The sequence below is a fragment of the Argiope bruennichi genome, chromosome 3 (genome assembly GCF_947563725.1).
Source record: "Argiope bruennichi chromosome 3, qqArgBrue1.1, whole genome shotgun sequence".
NCBI lineage: Eukaryota > Metazoa > Arthropoda > Arachnida > Araneae > Araneidae > Argiope > Argiope bruennichi.
Genome location: NC_079153.1, coordinates 29715396 through 29734209, shown reverse-complemented (window position 1 = coordinate 29734209; position 18814 = coordinate 29715396). Strand labels below are relative to the sequence as shown.

The window sequence follows — 18814 nt, the reverse complement described above, 5'->3', positions numbered from 1 at the left end:
TTTTCTTTTCTGATTTTGTTATTAACTTATTTTTAATCCCAACAGCATAGTGTATATATTGTTACAAATCTGTAATGTTGCTTCCCAGCACGGTTAGTTCAATCAATGGAAAAACCGTTTTAAGATCAGCTCTATTGGATGGTGGTCGGTTGCCGAACCAGTGATCCCAGGGCTTGGCAACCATCTGGTGACTTTGGCGACGAAATAGATAATTCTAGAATGTTCAAGAATTTTGGCAATAGAGCCAATAGAAGCTGAGATATGCTTGATTGTTCCAGAACTTTCTCGACCCGGCTCCGGGAACTATAAAAGGGCGGTAGTGCAAGTCGAGAAGTTTAGAATCGCATAACGAGTCAACAGAGAATTGGTTGAATCAGTCAGGCGAAGCGCAGGCTTTGAGTGGAGCTCAAATGATTGGTGAAATGATCTGTGTGCCGAATCCTGAAGTTTATTATAGAAGCAGCATCGACTCATGTGTGGAGTAGCCAGCTGTATAGTAGTGTGTCGGCAGCTGGATACAGCTAAAGCGAGGAGACAGTGGAGAATTGCAGGCGTTTCCTTCTGCTGAATTCTGGCTGGCCACTTTGTGTGCTGTGATTGTTGTTAGCTACCGATTATTACTTGTGGTCTGCTGTTTGTTCTGTGTTGCTTTTGTACACCTCAGCTGTGTATTTGTTGTTTGTGTATTCGTGACTTCGTGTTAATAAAATTCCTTGTTTATTATTGAGGCCTGTTGATTGTTTCGCACCATGCACCCACTTCAAGCGAACCAGTTAACTTTACGGACTAAGTGGAGGAAGTTCCGTAACAATATAAATAATATAGAGCCAATTTCCGGCGTTCTATAAGAAACCGCCGGAAAATGACTAAAAGATGAAATAAAATAATTTCACAAGATTACTAAAAGAAATTTTCGAATAAAGAAAGAACTAAAAGAAATTTCGAATTTTTTACTAAATAAAGAATTTTTTCTATTCCTGTACCAAATATCTTTAAAAAGTTTTACACTTATTATTAAAAAAAAAAAAAACTTAAATATTGAAGAAATACAGAAATTGACACTACTTAAAACTTTTTGCAAACATGCCATAAAAATTATCAAGATAACTAAATAATCGATTATTCTTAACTTCAAAAGAATAATCGATAGTCAATTCCAATGATATAATATTTAAATTCTCATATCTTCTTTCTCTCTTGCAGCCATCTGCGAAGACCCAGGGACTCTGACTAACGGTGAGGCCAAACCTATCGGAAAAATCGAGGATGTTTTTTTTGTTGGATCGTCAGTTGAATTCTCGTGCAAATCACTTCATTACTTAAAAGGTGCTGCATCGATATCTTGCCTGCAGAATGGTACTTGGTCAGATCAGAAACCCACATGCGTTAAAGGTAAATGCAAAAACTTAATTCGGATACATTAACTTTGAAATTTCAATTTATTTAAAATCAAAATGTACACTTTATTCTAACATAAGCATATTTATGAAAGGTTTTGTGTTTTAATAAAAATTCAATTCATTTTATAAAAGAACCATATTATATTTTCAATGATTATGTGAAAAATTTACTATACAGAATTTGGCAATATCTAGAAATGAGTACGAAAATTTCAGTACATCAATTGGAACAATTTTAGAAAATAAAAATCATGAAAATAAAAAATATTATTGGGAATTAATTATTTTCTTGCCGAATAAAGCAGAAATACCCAAATTAGATACACTTGAAAAGACTTTTAATAAAGTTTTAGAAAAAAATTTGAAAATTGATTATTTATTCTGAAAAATTATCAGTTTTCAACTGCTTAACAGAGAAATGCATCATGGTATACAAATTCAATGGGAGTATTTAAAATCAATGTTTATATAAATTCTTTAAAAAAATTCTTAAAAGTGAATAAAAGAAATTCTAATTAATTATTCATGTACGCTATTTGGAAGGGAAAAAAGATGCCAGAATTAAAAATTCATATTTACAGTGAAGAAGCAGTCGATTATTGTTCAGTTCGTAATGTTCATGGTGTTCATCTAATCAAAAACTCACAATAAATGCATAAATTACAACAATAATACTTATTAAAACCAGTTCTAAATTTTTGCTTCTAAGTTAATTTTAATTAAATATTGATCAAAGCTTTTTTCGTATTAAGCAAAGATAGATTCGCATATTTTGAATTATTTGCTGACGGAAATAAAATTTATGCATTTAGCCAAAACCAATTTATGTATTCTGATATCTTCTTTGACCAACTACAACAGTAGCAACTTGTTTGTTTTACTTTTTAGCTAACCAGATTTAATTGAATAGCATCAGATATCGGGAAAATACAACGAAAACACAATAATACTTTTCTAACTTCAGCAAAGTAATATTTAAAAAGAATTAAAAAATCCCTGCACTTAATAACATTTTAAGATTCCCATATGATCTCATAGGATTCTAAGATTTCCATTTTCAAATTTCCATAATGATTTATAACAATTACAAACTAGCCGCTTTTGGCAACTGGCTGCTCGCTCACCATATTAAATGTTAATTTAGTCATGTCAATCAACTTTTATGAACTAGGTCTTGAAGAGAAAGTTTTAATTTAAACTATACTTCTGCAGTAAACTTGAAGCATTCTAAGTGAATATGGCTAAGTTTGGAAAGTGAAATCACTCTAATTAGAGATTCTGTTAAAGTTTCATTTTAAGGTATTTCTCAAAACTGGAGGAAGGCGGGACAGATGTTCATATATGATATATCTAAGAATCATGAGCTTTTATGAAAGATAAAGCAATATTTTTGAGATTTATGTCGGAAACTGGGAGTGTTATGTAGTAAGCAACCATTGATGATATGATTAGGGCTGATGAATTTTCAAATTGAATAAAGAAAATTGACAAAATTCGACTAGTGTTTGTTGCCAGGAAATCTTATCTTGTTTTATTTGTAATTATTTTAAATACATAATTGACAATTCAATACATACGAGTCTTCAGCTGGAATTTTCAGAACTTCAAAATTTGTTAATGACATTGTAGACAATGTCATGCACAAATGAAAAGTGAATGTTATTTAAAAAAAAACATAAAAAATAAGACTACAAAAAATTACTTACATAAATTACACTTTTACTATAAAATGGCCTAGCTACAACTTTCAAAATAATGATTTAATTTACTGTAATTTTAAAATATGACAATGAAAAGAATATGGTTGCTTCAATTTTAAAGTTCACCTTTACATGACATAATTGCTGGAATGCTATACAACATCACATTTACAAGTAAATGTTGCGTTTCCTCTGAAATAATAGTTTAAGCAATTTTGATGCTTAATTTAAATTCAAACCATAAAAAGTAGCGCTATTCTAGTGTTTCCAGTTAACTTAATCCCAATTAAGATGATAATATTACGACTAAGCATTTAAAAAATTCGTAAAACATGCATCGAAATTCCATACATTTTCAATGATTTATTAATCCTTTCAAATATGTAATTGCTGACTTAGTAAGACTCTGAGAAATGCATTTTCTTATGCAGTGAATGCATGTGAAGACCCACCCACTCCGATAGGAGGTTTTGTGACATATCTACCACCACTGAAGACACCGACGCAGCAGAGAGCTGCAGTTCATTCAGCAGGCATTATGGGAAGCAGGTGAGTTGCAATATATCTGGTCTATTATTATTCTGGTTTGATATTTTATAAAATTTGGAATCTGTTTAAATCAATAAATTATGTAAATATTTATTCCTTGTTTCAATGTTATCTGAAACAGAATTACTTGAATTTATTATTAGTCACTCAGTATGGTTATTACCAAAAAGCATCTTTACGTGTCAAAGAAAAGGTGGTAAAAACGGAAAAAAAACCAGTAACAGTATTTTCCTTAAAACTTTCTCACATATTCTCTAATAAAGGAATTGTAAAGTCTCGATCCAATAAAAGGTAGCGTTATGATCAAATTCTTTATTTACAGCTTTATAAAATTACAGTTCATCATCTAGGTTAAATGAGTTCTAGGTTAAATGATTCTTATTCGACACAACAAGGATGGTTCCTCGAATTCTTTCGGAGAAACCTCCCTAGGAAAACAGCTAGCCGACTCTTTAGCGTTCTCGCAAACAGGTCGTAGCTCCAGGGATCCACTGAATCTTCTCGGGTGGAATTCTCGTCGGACAATCCGCTCTCTGCCTCCTTCTCCACAATTCTCCCTCTCTCTTCCAATCTCCTCGCACTTTTATCCTGTTCCCACCCTCATTCACATCGGACCATTTTCCCGGTTATCCAATAGTCGTTCAGCAACAACTTCACCGGTCTACCGTCGACCGTGGGAATCCGTTGGGGAGCCACCCTCCACAATGTAAAGAATGCAGGTTTACATCTGTTTCAAATACAATGCAGGTGGGGTCCCTTATCTGGACTCGCACTAATTTCCCAGATGTCCTTACTTTAAAGGGGCTGACCACCTGGCACTTCTGGAAGCACTTACACTGCAGTAGGGCGTCGCCATTGCTGATACTGCTGCCTGGATGCTAATTATGGAGCGTGGGAAAAGAAATGTCACCATAGTCAAGCAAGGAAGAAGCTGAAACATTACAGAATCATCCCAGAGAACGCCTTCCATAGCATTGGAGAATAATAGTTACGAAAATTAATTTTTGGCGTGAATTTAGCATTTTTATTGAATCTATCCTGTGTGTCCTGTCATGCGGTTAATATTCGAAAACTGAATTTGTGCTTTAGATGTGCTTATTCCCAACCGATTGAAACAACAGTTTGACGCAAAACTACACTTTTAATCGCAAAATCACATACCAAATTTGATATATTTTGTCTATGTGTTATCGCGTTTACATATTTACAAAAGTACAGACCGACAGACGATTGATCTTTTGTTGGATTTGGCAAAAAAATTTATAGGTGTCTAGACTATGAATATTAATTCTATGTATCAAATTTTATCTATCTAGATCTCTTCGTTTTGTAGTTATCGTGTTAAATTATATTCGAAAAACCAGACAGATAGACTTCCTCTGAGCAGATTTAACTCAATATTTGGAAGATATCTATATATATGGTATAAATTCGAATACCAAATTTCATCCGTCTAGATCAGAGCATTTTTGAGTTATCTTTGTCACAGACAGAAAGATGGACATTTCCCAAAAATGTGTTTTTCGAACTGAAAAGATGTAAAACATGGAGATTCGTCAAAATCTCGTGTTCGAATTTTTTCACAATTACTATATTTTGAATATGTATACTAGAAAGTAAAAAACAATAATTTTTTTCTGCCCTGCGATGCTAGCGATCTTGACTTATTTTAGCGATATTTGCAATCCAAACAATTATGAAATGTTTTTATTGTCATCTTTATTTTAAAAAATGCTATTTTGTGATTATATTAATAACAACAATGCCAATTCACACTATTTTGAAAGCTGAAAATGTTTCTCTATATTTGCCGTACTGAACGTTTTGAAGTCATACAAATGCGCAAGTAAATAAACAAAAATTTGATGATGAGACCAAGGAGTTTACAGTAGAAGACCGGGTTTTTTCCTAAGATATTTAATTTATTGTTTTATTATGGGGTATCAGATGAGTGAAAAGAAATTATCATCACCATCAACTTAATAATTGCATTAAATAGGCAAACTTTGAGTAAAAGAAAACATAATACTTCATTTATTTTAAATCTTATTATGACTTTTTTACAGCTTTAATGCAGATGTGGTGTACGTACTTTTCACTTTGACAAAAATAATACAAACAATTTTTTGTATTTATTTATTCATTGTACGATAAAAATAAATAAATAAAATTTCATAGAGCTGCTCGACTTCCTGTCGGATTATCAGCCAGCTTGCCTGAAAATTTACCACCTGCCACAACAAAGGAACCAGAAACAATCTCTCTGCCACCGGGACTGCACAGAATAGGAGAACGTGCCATGTATGATTGCGAATCCAGATATTACAAATTAATAGGATCTCGTACTAGGCGTTGCCAAGGCGAAGGAGAATGGAGTGGAAGACCACCCACCTGTATACCAGGTCAGTGGCAACATTTTTTTAATATAATATTATTCTATCCTATTTTATTACATTTTTTTTACAGACCAGATAAATGTATACTGAAGAATAATATTTTCTTTAAAAAAATTACATTTCATATCGGTAACAGTTACTTAGAGACGAGAATTGATATGACTGCTGATGTATGCTTTTTTTCGAAAATATGAAGAAATATATCCTGGTTGTAATCTACTTTAATGTTCTCTTTCATATCGCCAAAGATACCAATATCAAAGTTAAAAATCAAGGTTTGATTTGGGAAATAATACTGAAAATAGGGTTCTTGAAGTACCATTTCGCTTGTTTTTTGGGTTACTACGTATATTGGTGACAAATTCAAGAGTGCATTAAAGTAGATGTTAATATTTTCATTATTCTAAATTTAAGTATATTAAAAGCATTTGTTTGCTTACTCCAGAAATCGAAACTTAAATTGTATCATTCGTTGAGGATAAAATAATAAGAGGTTCTTGATTTAGATAAGTCAATACATCTTTTGTAGTTGTAAATCCTAATTTTTATTAATTACATTATTTATTACTGTAATTTTTACAGTAATATCTAAAAGACCCAGTTTTTTTTTTAAATCGTATTTTTTTTCGGAGAAAATATTTAGATATGTATCACAAACTAATTACAAATGAATATTTTTCCATCTTACCTACAAATGAACTGGTAATTTAAATTTTTAAAAAATCATGAATGCACTTAGTTTAACATGTTATTCGGAACAATTTGCTATATTACAATATTCATTTTGCAGTTAATCTATCATTACTTATATTTTGATACAGTTAATCTATCATTACTTATATTTTGATACAGTTAATCTATCATTACTTATATTTTGATACAGTTTATCTATCATTATTTATATTTTGATACAGTTTATTTATCATTACTTATTATTTATATATTTTTTTGAACTTACTCTTAGTTTTGTCATGATAAAATCGGGTCCGAGATGGCGCTATATGACATTTTCAGCATGAACACAGATTGAAAAAAAGCCTCTAATGGTCATAAAAAATGCTTTTATGTGTAAAATCTATTTAGATAAACTTAAAAAAGCAAAAATATTAAATTTAAATACATGAGTAAAAAAAATAAAGCAAAAAAGACGACTCGAACCTGCAACACACGCATCATTCATGTTGTTCTGACCACAATACAGCATTGCCTCCGCTTCGAAGCGGAAGTTGAATATACTTATTCTAATAGTTAGTTATAAAAAAATTTCGCGTTATATTCACCTATATAGATAAACTTAAAAAGCAAAACCTTGCCTAAATATAAAATTTGGTCCAAAATTGTTAGAACCGTTCCCGAGATACAATAAATAAATAAATAAAATTTATATATATACAAAAATTACTCGTTTAAAGTTATAAGATATTCTTTGAAATTATTATAGTTAGATTAAAACATTATAAAATTGTAATATGTTCATATAATGAAATCCATTTATTTACATTTATGTTAATTTTATAGAATATTATTTACCTTTATAGCTGCAACACTATGGCCAATATCAGTAAATGAATTTGAATAAATATAAACTCATGCAGAGCACATAAAAAAACAAAGAGGAAAAAAAAATAAAAAATTTATTTAATATTATTTATTATTCAGAAATTAAAATCACAATCCTTTTCAGTGTGTGGACGATCAGATTCCCCACGATCTCCATTCATTGTCAATGGAAATGCAACTGACGTAGGACAATGGCCTTGGCAGGTCGGTATTGCAAGATTCTACGCGGATTTCGACCAGTGGTTTCTTTTATGTGGGGCTGCATTACTCAACGAGCGATGGGTTATAACCGCCGCTCACTGCGTTACTTATGCTGGTACAACGCTCACTATAGAACCAGACAAATTCCAAATTTATTTCGGCAAATATCACAGGCAAGACAGCAAAGATGACGAATATGTACAAGTCAGAAAGGTAATACATTTTTTATGCTTTTTCTAGGTCTACTAGAAATGGGCTTTTATCTATAATGCGATGCGTTATTTGGGAATTAAATATTTATTAAGTAAAATTATTCAAAATACCGCATATGAATTATTGTGGTACATAGAAACTCAGGAGCTAGGGAATCAGAAGAATATATTATCAAAAATGCCATCCTAAAATTGAATTAAAAGTTCCATAATGAACGTAGAAGTTATAAACTAAACACTATTTGGCTATTTACTCATTTGTATAATAAATACGTACGTCTATTATCAAAACAATAACAGAAAGCTTTTTCCTATCACAGTTTTGACCGCCTGAACAACGACGATAGGCGAACTTTTTCTAAGACATTTGGCATTTAGTGAATATTTGAAGACTGGAGAGATTCTTGTTAATCCAGAATCAATATGCTTGGTGTTTCAGAATATCCTTTATTCAAATAAGATACGGTAGATGATACAGTATGTAACTGTTTGGAACCATTTCTTATATTATTGTGCTCCGATTCTCCCTGATATTAATTATTCTAAGCACGAGGTGAATATACTCCATTTCAATGTTTATTAACTTCTGCATGTTCTCCGTATGTATTCAGGTGTTTAAATGATTAATAATGAAATCTAATTAGAATATTAGCGAATAACACAATCCCAGATCGGTTTGGCGTTTTCTGTAAACTTTCGTCGTGCCTTTGAATTGTTTTTATGTTCCTTATCTACCATAATATTTTGTATGTTGAATCAAAGTATGTATTCACTTACAAGTTATTTTGAAAGTAAATGCATTTCATGGTCTAATAGTAATTTTTCTGTTTAAATTAAAGAACAATATGTTAAAGAATCACTGCATTGTATTTTTTATTTAATATATTATTTTGAAAAATTTGTCAATTGTTAATACACATTTTGATCAAATTTCTTCTTTCTTGGCATCACAATATTAATAAATTAAAACAGTTATAGAATAATAATTAAAAAAATATTATTAATAATATTATATCAATATTCTCAATAATGTTTTATATATTAATAAATAAAACAGTCTTATTGATAGAAAATATTAAAAATTTACATTTGATGCCTTTTGATAAAAGCCATGAAGCCAAATTTAAAATCTCGAGTTCCAATTAAGAAAGGTAGTTACTGCAAATTCTCTACCAATAAAATTTTTTTAAATAATAATTATTATTAATAATAATCGATTAAAAATACAACTAATACAAATAGGCAATTAACAACTAATTTCTGTTTTTTAAGGTTCGAAAGGACGATGTCTATCCAGATTATGATCCGGGATTATTTGATATTTGTTAAATAATCTTGTAAAATAGTTTTGACTTTCAAAGTCTCCTTTTTATAAAATTATTTTGTTAATCTCGTTGAAATGATATTTATTTTTAAGATTCGAGAAATCCATATTCATCCAGACTATGATCCGGGGTTATTTGATGCGGATATTGCTTTACTACAGTTGGACGCTCCTGTACAACTAAATAGCAGAGTACAACCTATTTGTTTACCTACAGAGCAATCTACGAGAGATAATTTGGTCGAAGGAAAAAGAGGAGTGGTAAGTTCAAATTTAACAATACAACTATTGATATAAGATCTTTTTTAATTCATTAATTTAATCCTTTAGCCGTCCTCACGTGTCCACGAAAATTTCTGTTTTTCCTCTTTTTTTCGCCGCATTAGAACAAACAGAAAACAAGTAAACACTTACAAAACGTTTTACACATTTAAAAATTTTAAAACGTAGAAGAATGCTTGAAGCGCGTTACGGCCATCTTGTAGAAGTTTCATTTGAACAGACTGGACGCGTTACGGACGACGAAGAGGTTAATATAATTATTGTATCGAATATGTTATCTTCATTAAAATCAATATTGTCCATAAAATTCTTTATACTGAAGCAGACAATTGTTTTAATGAATTTCAAATTGGTGCAGAAACACATACTCGGAATGACTTTTCCAGATTGCGCTTTCTGAAATTCCAAGTGATATCTTTGATTTATAATTAGTTGATCTAGCAATTCTATATAATTTTGGGTCCATGAATTTCATAGTTGAAATAAAAGAAAATTTTTGCAGAATTTCCAACAATAAATTAATTTTTCAAGTACATTATGAAAAAATTTCGTAAGTGACACGGTGGCATTTTGTTTTCGCAAAATCGCTGTGGAAAATTTCTTAATTTTCTGTGAGATCACAGAATAAATTTTTAAAACAAGAATGCTTTATTTTAACTAAAGAATATAGAAATTTTTAATTTTCTGTAAGAAGCTTGATTATGATCTAATATGCTTTGCAAATGTTGAATACTTGTTTTGAAAATACAGAACATTTTTTTATTCATTTTATTGACGAATAAATAATTTAAAATATATCGAAATGGAAAAATGACGGCTTGTTGATAGATGGCTGCAATTCTCTGCAATTATTTCTTAAATTTATTTCCTTTATTTTCCCCAAATTTAGTTGATTCTTTTTTTTTATTATTTCAATGATTCAATGGCATTGTGCAGTTAAAAAAATCTATTTATTAATCATATTCCATAAACTTTTTTGGTTTCAAAAACCCATTCTTAGAACGATATTATAAATGAGGTATGCAACATGATTCGAAATGTATATCTCCACAATTGAAAATCGCTTGAACTGGAACTGAACTGCAAATAGCGAAATAGACACTCTCGTAGTGGTATATCCCACCCTAAATCATAAGAATTAGAAATTGGCCATCTTCCAGCTCTTTCTTGCTGTTTCTGGACTTTTCTCTTGCTTTGTAATCATATCGTTTCAATACTTTTTGTATAAAAATTCTTAATGCTCAATATCTAGTATTTAGTTTACTTATTTATAAATAAATACTTTTTTATAAATAAATACTTTTGTTATAACTAAATTATTCAAAATCATATTAATATCGAATTTCAAGTACCAAACGACTATCTCGAAATTTTGAACCGTGCTCAAACAAAGAGATGGTAAACTTCCATGCCAGTGAATCAAACAGAATGTATACCTGGCAAACAACATAAAGCTAATTGGCTGAATCTGGTTTCCAACCTACGACCCTTCGGTCCTGAAACTGAAATCTTATTACCAGATCACTGAGATCACCCTAACAGCAGTTTAACAGGTCTCTTTCGAAAACGTATCTTTTGCAGCATTGCATGTTTCCGAGAATATACTCTGTCACTTTAATGAATTAGAAATAATCTTACAATAAAACCGATACATAAAACTGCAGAACTATTAAGAACTACAGAAAGCAACGATCAAGTTTCATTGATGATATATATGCAGTATGTATAAAACATATCTTTCGAATAATATTGAAATTGTTGCAAAAAACAACAACATTAATTTGCTAATATTCGTCTACTATTATTATTATAAAAAGCAAAACATTGAAGTCAATTCCAATTATAAAGAATATGTAAAACAGTAAATGTCTCTCTACCAATACTGAAGGAAAATATGTGTGCGTTGACGCTCTATAAACCAAGCCGCTTGATCTGGAAGTACAAAATTTGGCAAAAGTATATTTTGGAGGACCAGAAAATACACTTGAGAACGGATTTTAATTTTTTTTTATTTGGAAGTTTAATTAATTAAAAATAAAATGAGATTTTAAAATTTGCCCTGTGATGTCTTTTGAATATATAATTATACATAAAGGATTTTTGAACTATTTTAAAATACACGGTCACTAGTTTCTTTAATATTATCAATTTATCTGCCATGCAATTTTTTCCCTTAAATTTCGACAATTTAAAAACAAAAATATTCCGTAACTTCTAATTGCTTTCATTTCTGCAACAAATTTCATTGCTTTATCAAATATTTATCCGTGTAATTTTCTTCTTTTGTTTGAATATAAGGAAAAAGGTTTTGCTTATAATCGCCACAATTTGCATAAAAATAATAAGAAAGTGAAAATACATAATTGAGGTAGAGTAAATATGCAATTATATGTTGAATAACGTGAACAGTTACGTCATATGATTATTAAAAATGTTGATACAGGCAGTGAACAAAACAAGTGCATAGCTACTGAAAAAGATAATGTCTATAACACTTCGAAGCTTCAAAATATTTCCTTAAAGGAGTCATGAATATCAAATTATGCATAAACAATTCAAATGAAATTGAATATAATTAATATTTCCTGTCGACTAGTTGATCGCTTCAGTAGTCTTTATTTTAACTGCTTCTAATGCAGGTGCCAATATTTTAAAAAATTTAAATCTAAAAACATCGAAATACCAGGCTTTTTTGTAGAAATAGAAAATTAGAATGTGTTAATTATTTCTCTTTTTGTGATGGAAAATTACTGTTTGTGATTAGATACTTTATAAATAACATTTTTTGACTCATGCAAAAAACAGAAGAGAAATAATCCATTGAAAAGTTTTTTGACTTGCAATATGCTGAATCAACTTCTTTGAGACTCATATTTCGAAGCAATGCTATCTGCAAACCAGATAAGGATAAAAATTTAAAGTTCAGGTTACTGATTAATGACAGTGCAATTTGAAAAATAGTTTTGAAACAGAAACGGTTAGAATTACAAAAATCAGAAACTTCACCATCCTTATATTTTACAAGTAGACTTACAGCAGCTATTCGCTACAGCAGTTAATATCATTAAATTCTTGTTCCAAATCAAAGAATCGGTCTGTGAAAAATATGATAGAACAAAGTACTTACCGAATGCCGAGACAGATGATTTCTTTGCTTCAAAAGTTGAATTTCCATTCGAAGCATAAGTCTACTCTTTTGACACATTGTCGCACAGAGAAGATGGTCAAAAGTTGTTGTTGTTGTTTCTGATGGCACTTGCCATGGACAGGCCCGCTGATTCCAAATTCAGCGGTATTAAGCCGCGGGAGAGCGTCTCTTGTTCTAATAGCACCAACTAGAGCCAAGAGTACGATTTTGTTACTCAAGCATCACATTCGCTTGCACGGCCTCTTTTTACAGAGGGGCACATTCACACATAGAACAAATGAAGAACACCCATGCCCGAATCGGGCCTCGAACCCAGGACGCCCAGTTAGCGGGGAAGACGCGCTACCCCTATGCCAGGATGCCGACAGAGGCTCAGAAGTAATGTCACTTACGGCGATGGCAGGTAAATTGTAGTGTCTTGTAAATATATATGACTCGACAATGGAAAATCTTACTTTCAACTCTCTTTTTTATCTCTTACTTTACCAAAACTACCATGCAGGCGATAAATTAAATTACATACTTTCGTCATTGGAAATGAATTACGTAATGAAATATGCGAGTCGCTACCATTTGTTTTGAGACATACTATGAAATGTAACACTTTTATAGTAAATTTATGGACATGAGATTATCTCTTTTATGCAAAGACTTTCATTGTTAAAACGAAATAATGAGATGATAAATATTGTATCTTCTTTTTTCATTTTACGTATACGAATTATATAGAGAGAAAGTATTCCAATCATCAAAGAATTCAAACTCGAGAATTTTACGAATCTTCATGTTTCAGACCTCCCTGAGATCGAAAAACGTATTTTTAGAATTATATTTGACCGTGAGACGATAATATGAAAACGCTTTGAGCTAGAAGGAGGAAATTTGATAAATGGATTTTTCATCAAATTTTTTAGGTTTGTACCAAATTTTGAATGAAATTCAATATGACGAATCTGTCTGGCCATGTGCAAGTGAATAAGATATGAACAAAACGAAAACAGCTAGATGTATAAAATTTGGTACATAGATTTATCATCGAAAGCGTAGAGCCTCATCAAAAGTTCAATCAAATCTATGGAAAGGCTGACCATAGATTTAAGTATGTTATTAGGTCTATAGGCACTTCCTCACACATATAAATAGGTCAGAAATGCATTAATTGAAATGAATGGTATCCGGTATGTGATTTTTGTGATTACAATTGTAGTTTTATGTCCAAAATTTGGTTTCAATTGGTTAAGAAAAGAAAGGCGTCAAGATTGCACATTTGTTTTTTGTTTTTTAGTACTAGTGTGTTAACCGTATCCAAACGATTAATATCTAAAAGTCGCAGCCAATAGGCAATGACATATGCCAGTGGCATACGATTAATAATATATATTTATTAGAGAGTAAGTCAACCATCTAACTCTCCGACCCGCCCGAAGGCACACGGATTTAAACCATAAAACTGGATGACCGGACCGCCGCAACAGCAACATTGGCGGGAACTGTGGTTGAGTCCTAAGGGCCGTCACCGGCCACGGTACAACCCTCCCCGAAGGAAGTACGTCCCGTCATCGATGGGAGGAGCCAGATCCCCCACGTATTAGTGTACCTTCCAGGGTGGCGAGATCCAACCACCATGCCGGAAGCATCTCATCCTCATTTCGAGGTGCCCTCCTGGGGTGTTTTTTAAGAGAGTATGCGAAAAAGTTTCTAAGAGACTGTTTCCACTGTATTTTAATAAATTCGTCTTCATAAATTTATTTGGCTGAAAAGAGTCGCCAGCAATTTCCTTTCCAGGCAAAAAATTCACAGTATAATCAAATTTGTAAGTGAAAATAGAGACCTATTCTTGCCTTCATAGCTCTCAACATCAAGTCTCATACCAAGAAAGACTAAGGGAAAAAACAAGCACCGTAGTCTCCTATCATACATTTCAATCAAACAGAGATTCTCTTCATTCCCATTTACCAAATTACTTTCCATCTGATTTTTTTTTAACTGCATCCTGATCTACTATATCATAAAAAATAAATAAACACAGAATATATGTATTTTTTTACACATTTTATCTCTCAGCATGTAATTTTTACAAATTATATTTCTAAGTTGAAAAATTTTGTAAACGGTTTCATTTTAATATCATTTCTTATATGCTTGTAAATTCTGTAAAGAGTTATTTTTGTTTCGTTTTTTCTACTGTAAATATTTTGTTACTTAAATAAAATTCCCGTAACATGCCACCAAACCGTTCGGTGACCAGAATGGATACGGGGGTATGAGACGGCGTTCTGTTCATTTCATATATTTATTGGTAAAACACATAAGACATAGAAGGTACACATACCTTCCATTCTAATTTACTCAGAAACTATATTCTATTTTCAGGTTACAGGATGGGGTATGAATGAAAACCAAACTTATGCCGAGACTTTGCAGCAAGCTGTCCTACCTGTCGTGGAACGTGAGAAATGCGAGAAGGGATATGCAGAATCGGATCTTCCTCTGACCGTCACAGAGAACATGTACTGCGCCGGTTTTGAAGCGGGAAGATCCGATGCCTGCAGTGGTGATAGTGGTGGACCCATGGTATTCACGGACGATTCATCAAAGGAAAGAAAATGGGTTCTTGAAGGTATTGTTAGCTGGGGAAGTCCACAAGGATGTGGAAATCCGAAGCAATATGGGGGTTTTACAACTGTTAGTAAGTTCTTGGATTGGATTCACCTGTACTTCTAGATATTGGTAATAAAACAAATTATAAACTTTTTCAATATGTTTTATTCTTTTATTCTATCATTGAAAATTTTCTGTTTATTATTATTATTTGCTATATACTATATCGTAGATCCTACGAAAAATGCGAATTAATTAAATGATGTATAAAGGTATCCAGAAAGTAAGTTTCCCACAGACTATAATGTGAAAAAACATGCTTACCTTATAAGATTTAATGTAAAAAATAAGGTACACTAAAGATAAGATAAATATTTGGCTCACGGTAGGGAAAGATTTTGTAGTCCAGTGTTATAAAAGTTTGCTGGCCTGAGAATGAAGCCAGAGTGTCGCAGTTGTCTGCAGGTCTTCACTTGTTGGAAATCTAATATTTGACAAGAATTTTTTTCAAGTGTAAAAGCATATGGAAGTCGCTTGGAAAAAGATCAGGAAGTGTATAATCAAACTACTCCTAGCAAAACTTCTGCAGCTAATTTTTGTTGTGGAATTTCATATGTCGGCGAGTATTGTCGTAGATCAACATAATGTCAGCACTGAACATCCCACGCCTCTTACTCCGAATTGCTCATTCAACTTCTTTAGCGTTGCGTAGCAACGTTCAGAGTTCAGGATCTAATCACGCAGACGGCAGAAGAAATGAGAGCCGATTTCGTCACTACAACGTCTATAACTTCATCTTTGTCACTTAATGAAAGCAATTTAACTGTTGCATACGATAGCTACCGGGTGTTTCAAAAATGACCGGTATATTTCAAAAATCAATAAAAACTAAACGAGCAGTGATAGAAATACAGCGTTTGATGCAATATGCTTGGGATAACACTAAATTTTCAAGCAGACACACTTGCGAAATTAGTTACAATTTACAACAACAGACGGCGCTGCAGATGATTTGAAAGATATAGAAGAAAACGCTGTCTGTGAGTTCGCCATTCTATAAGTCGTCTTTTTACTTTAAGCGTGTTCTGTTCACAGATTGCAAGTTTGTTGTGAAAAAATGGTTTATTCCTTAGAACAGATGATTTTTCTGGTGTTGGAATTCCATCGCCTAGAACACAGTACTGTTGCAACAAGACGAAGTTTTAAACGGAAGTTTAATGAAACCAAAGGACCAAAAAGCGATAGAATAAAGGATCTGTTTGAAAAATTTCAACGGACTGGGAACGTGAAGATGAACGTACTGGAAAGGTAGGGCGACCGCGTACGGCAACCACAGAGGGCAATGCTCAGCTTGTGCAACAGGGGATCCAACAGCGGCCTCGGGTTTCCATTCGCCGTGTTGCAGCTGCGGTCCAAATAAAGCCAACGTCTACGTATCGTCTCATGCAGCTAGAGTTTACACCTCTATCCATACAAAATTCAAACTCGGTAACCTCTCAGCGCTGGTTCCATGAATGCAAGAGAGACATTTGTTAACGATATGGTGCAAAGGATTGATGATGGCGATATCCATGCGGGCAGCATTTGGCTTACGGACGAAGCTTATTTTTACCTGGACAGCTTCGGCAATATACGGAACTGGCGCATATGGGGAACCGAAAAACCCATGTTGCAGTCCCATCATCCCTGCATCCGAAAAAAGTAGTGGCTTGGGCCGTCATTTCTTCCAAAGGACTCATTGGCTCATTTTTCATATCCGCAATGATTACTGCACCACGCTATCTGGACATTCTTCGTGAAATTGTGACGGTACAAAATACCTTAGAGGACACTGCGAACGCCTCGTGGTTTATGCAAGATGGTGCCGTCCATCCACATCGCCCGGCCAACGTCTTTAATTTCCTGAACGAACATTTCGATGGTCGTGTGATTGCTTTGGACTATCCCACACATACAGGAAGTGGCGTGGATTGGCCTCTCTATTCGCCAGACATAAACCCCTGTGACTTCTTTCTGTGGGGACACTTGAAAGACCAGGTGATCCGCCACAATCCAGAAACAATTGAACAACTGAAGCAATACGTTTGTTCTGCATGTGAAATCATCCCGCCTGAGCCGTTTACACGGGTTTCTGCTCATTTCATTCTGAGACTACGCCATGTTATTGCTGCACATGGTGGATATTTGGAAAATATCGTAGTTTAGATTTTTTCCAGACTGCAGCGCCATCTGTTGTTGAAAATTGTAACTAGTTTCACAAGTTTGTATGCCTAAAAATTTACTGTTGTCCCAAGCATATCGCAACAAACGGTGTATTTCTATCACTGCCCATTTAGTTTTTATATACCGGTCATTTTTGAAACACCCGGTACATACATAATCTTTTTGGTTCGTTATTCTTTCATGTTATTCGTTCGTTTGTTATTCTTTCATATTTGCAGCAAAACCTCATTACAAATATAAAATTTATTCACATATACCTTGGAGGATAAAAGCCTGCAACTCGGAGTGATTTTTTAAAAACTTTTATTACAATTTCAATTAACTAAAAATTAAGCTGAATTTTGACTTTTTTTTTATGTGATAACTTTCAAAAATATTATAGCAGAAAAATGAATTTTAAACATTTTAAAATTTAACAAATTGTCTTTTTAATGATATCAATTTAATAGACGTGTGAATTTTTTTCTGAATTTCGGCAATTTTTTAAAAATAATTTTTTGGCTAATTTTCAGCAACAGATTACGTTGTTGTCCTGGAATTCAAACTGTTTTCATTATTTCTTTAAATATTTTATCGCGTGGGTTTTTTGCATTGTTAAAAATTAAAGAACAAGATTTCTTTCAAATATCTATTGCGTTTAAGAGTCGTATAAAAAATGAAATTAATTTACAAAATAGATAAACCAGATATTCACATTTTTAATTGCACCGTAATGTCATGGCACTACCCTTCATTAGAAAGTCTCATGTAGACAGTAAAGAGAACATAAGTGAGAAAATTAAAATAATAGGTTTTAATGTCTGACAATTAGACGGAATCATAATCCCATGTGGGAATATGTGGGAATGAGCAGGCTGATAAGAGTGCCAAATCCGCAACTCATTTTTTAGAAACACCCTTACCTGCATGTGATTTGAAGAAACAGACAAAAATCTGTCTTTACAAAAATTGGCAAACTCAGTGGGATTCGGAAACTCTAAACAAACTTCATACTTGCAAGCCTATCATAGAAAACTGGCCTTCTTTGAATTATCGAAAACATGACACAGTTTTAACTCGTCTGAGAATCGGTCACACTAGATTCACACATAGACATCTGTTATTAAATGATCAATTGCCAATATGCCTACATTGTGACTGTGGAATAACAGTTTATCACATCCTTGTTGAATGCCCTTATTTTAATGCTCAGTGCTTATTTTACTGCAAAACAACAGC

At 32.5% G+C, this 18814-nt stretch overlaps 1 protein-coding gene across 3 annotated transcripts in view; it reads left to right on the top strand.

Annotated features, from left to right (window-relative positions):
* The window catches only part of LOC129963048 (limulus clotting factor C-like), a 55617-nt gene extending 40086 nt beyond the window's left edge, over positions 1–15531 (top strand). For all 3 annotated transcript variants that reach the window (XM_056077068.1, XM_056077069.1, XM_056077067.1), the window contains exons 13-18: positions 1204–1392; positions 3532–3649; positions 5828–6051; positions 7730–8019; positions 9436–9603; positions 15146–15531. In XM_056077068.1, coding sequence (XP_055933043.1) covers positions 1204–1392; positions 3532–3649; positions 5828–6051; positions 7730–8019; positions 9436–9603; positions 15146–15496 — 1340 coding nt within the window. In that variant the 3' untranslated portion in view covers positions 15497–15531. The remainder of the gene's footprint in view (positions 1–1203; positions 1393–3531; positions 3650–5827; positions 6052–7729; positions 8020–9435; positions 9604–15145) is intronic.
* Positions 15532–18814: the final 3283 nt, after the last annotated feature.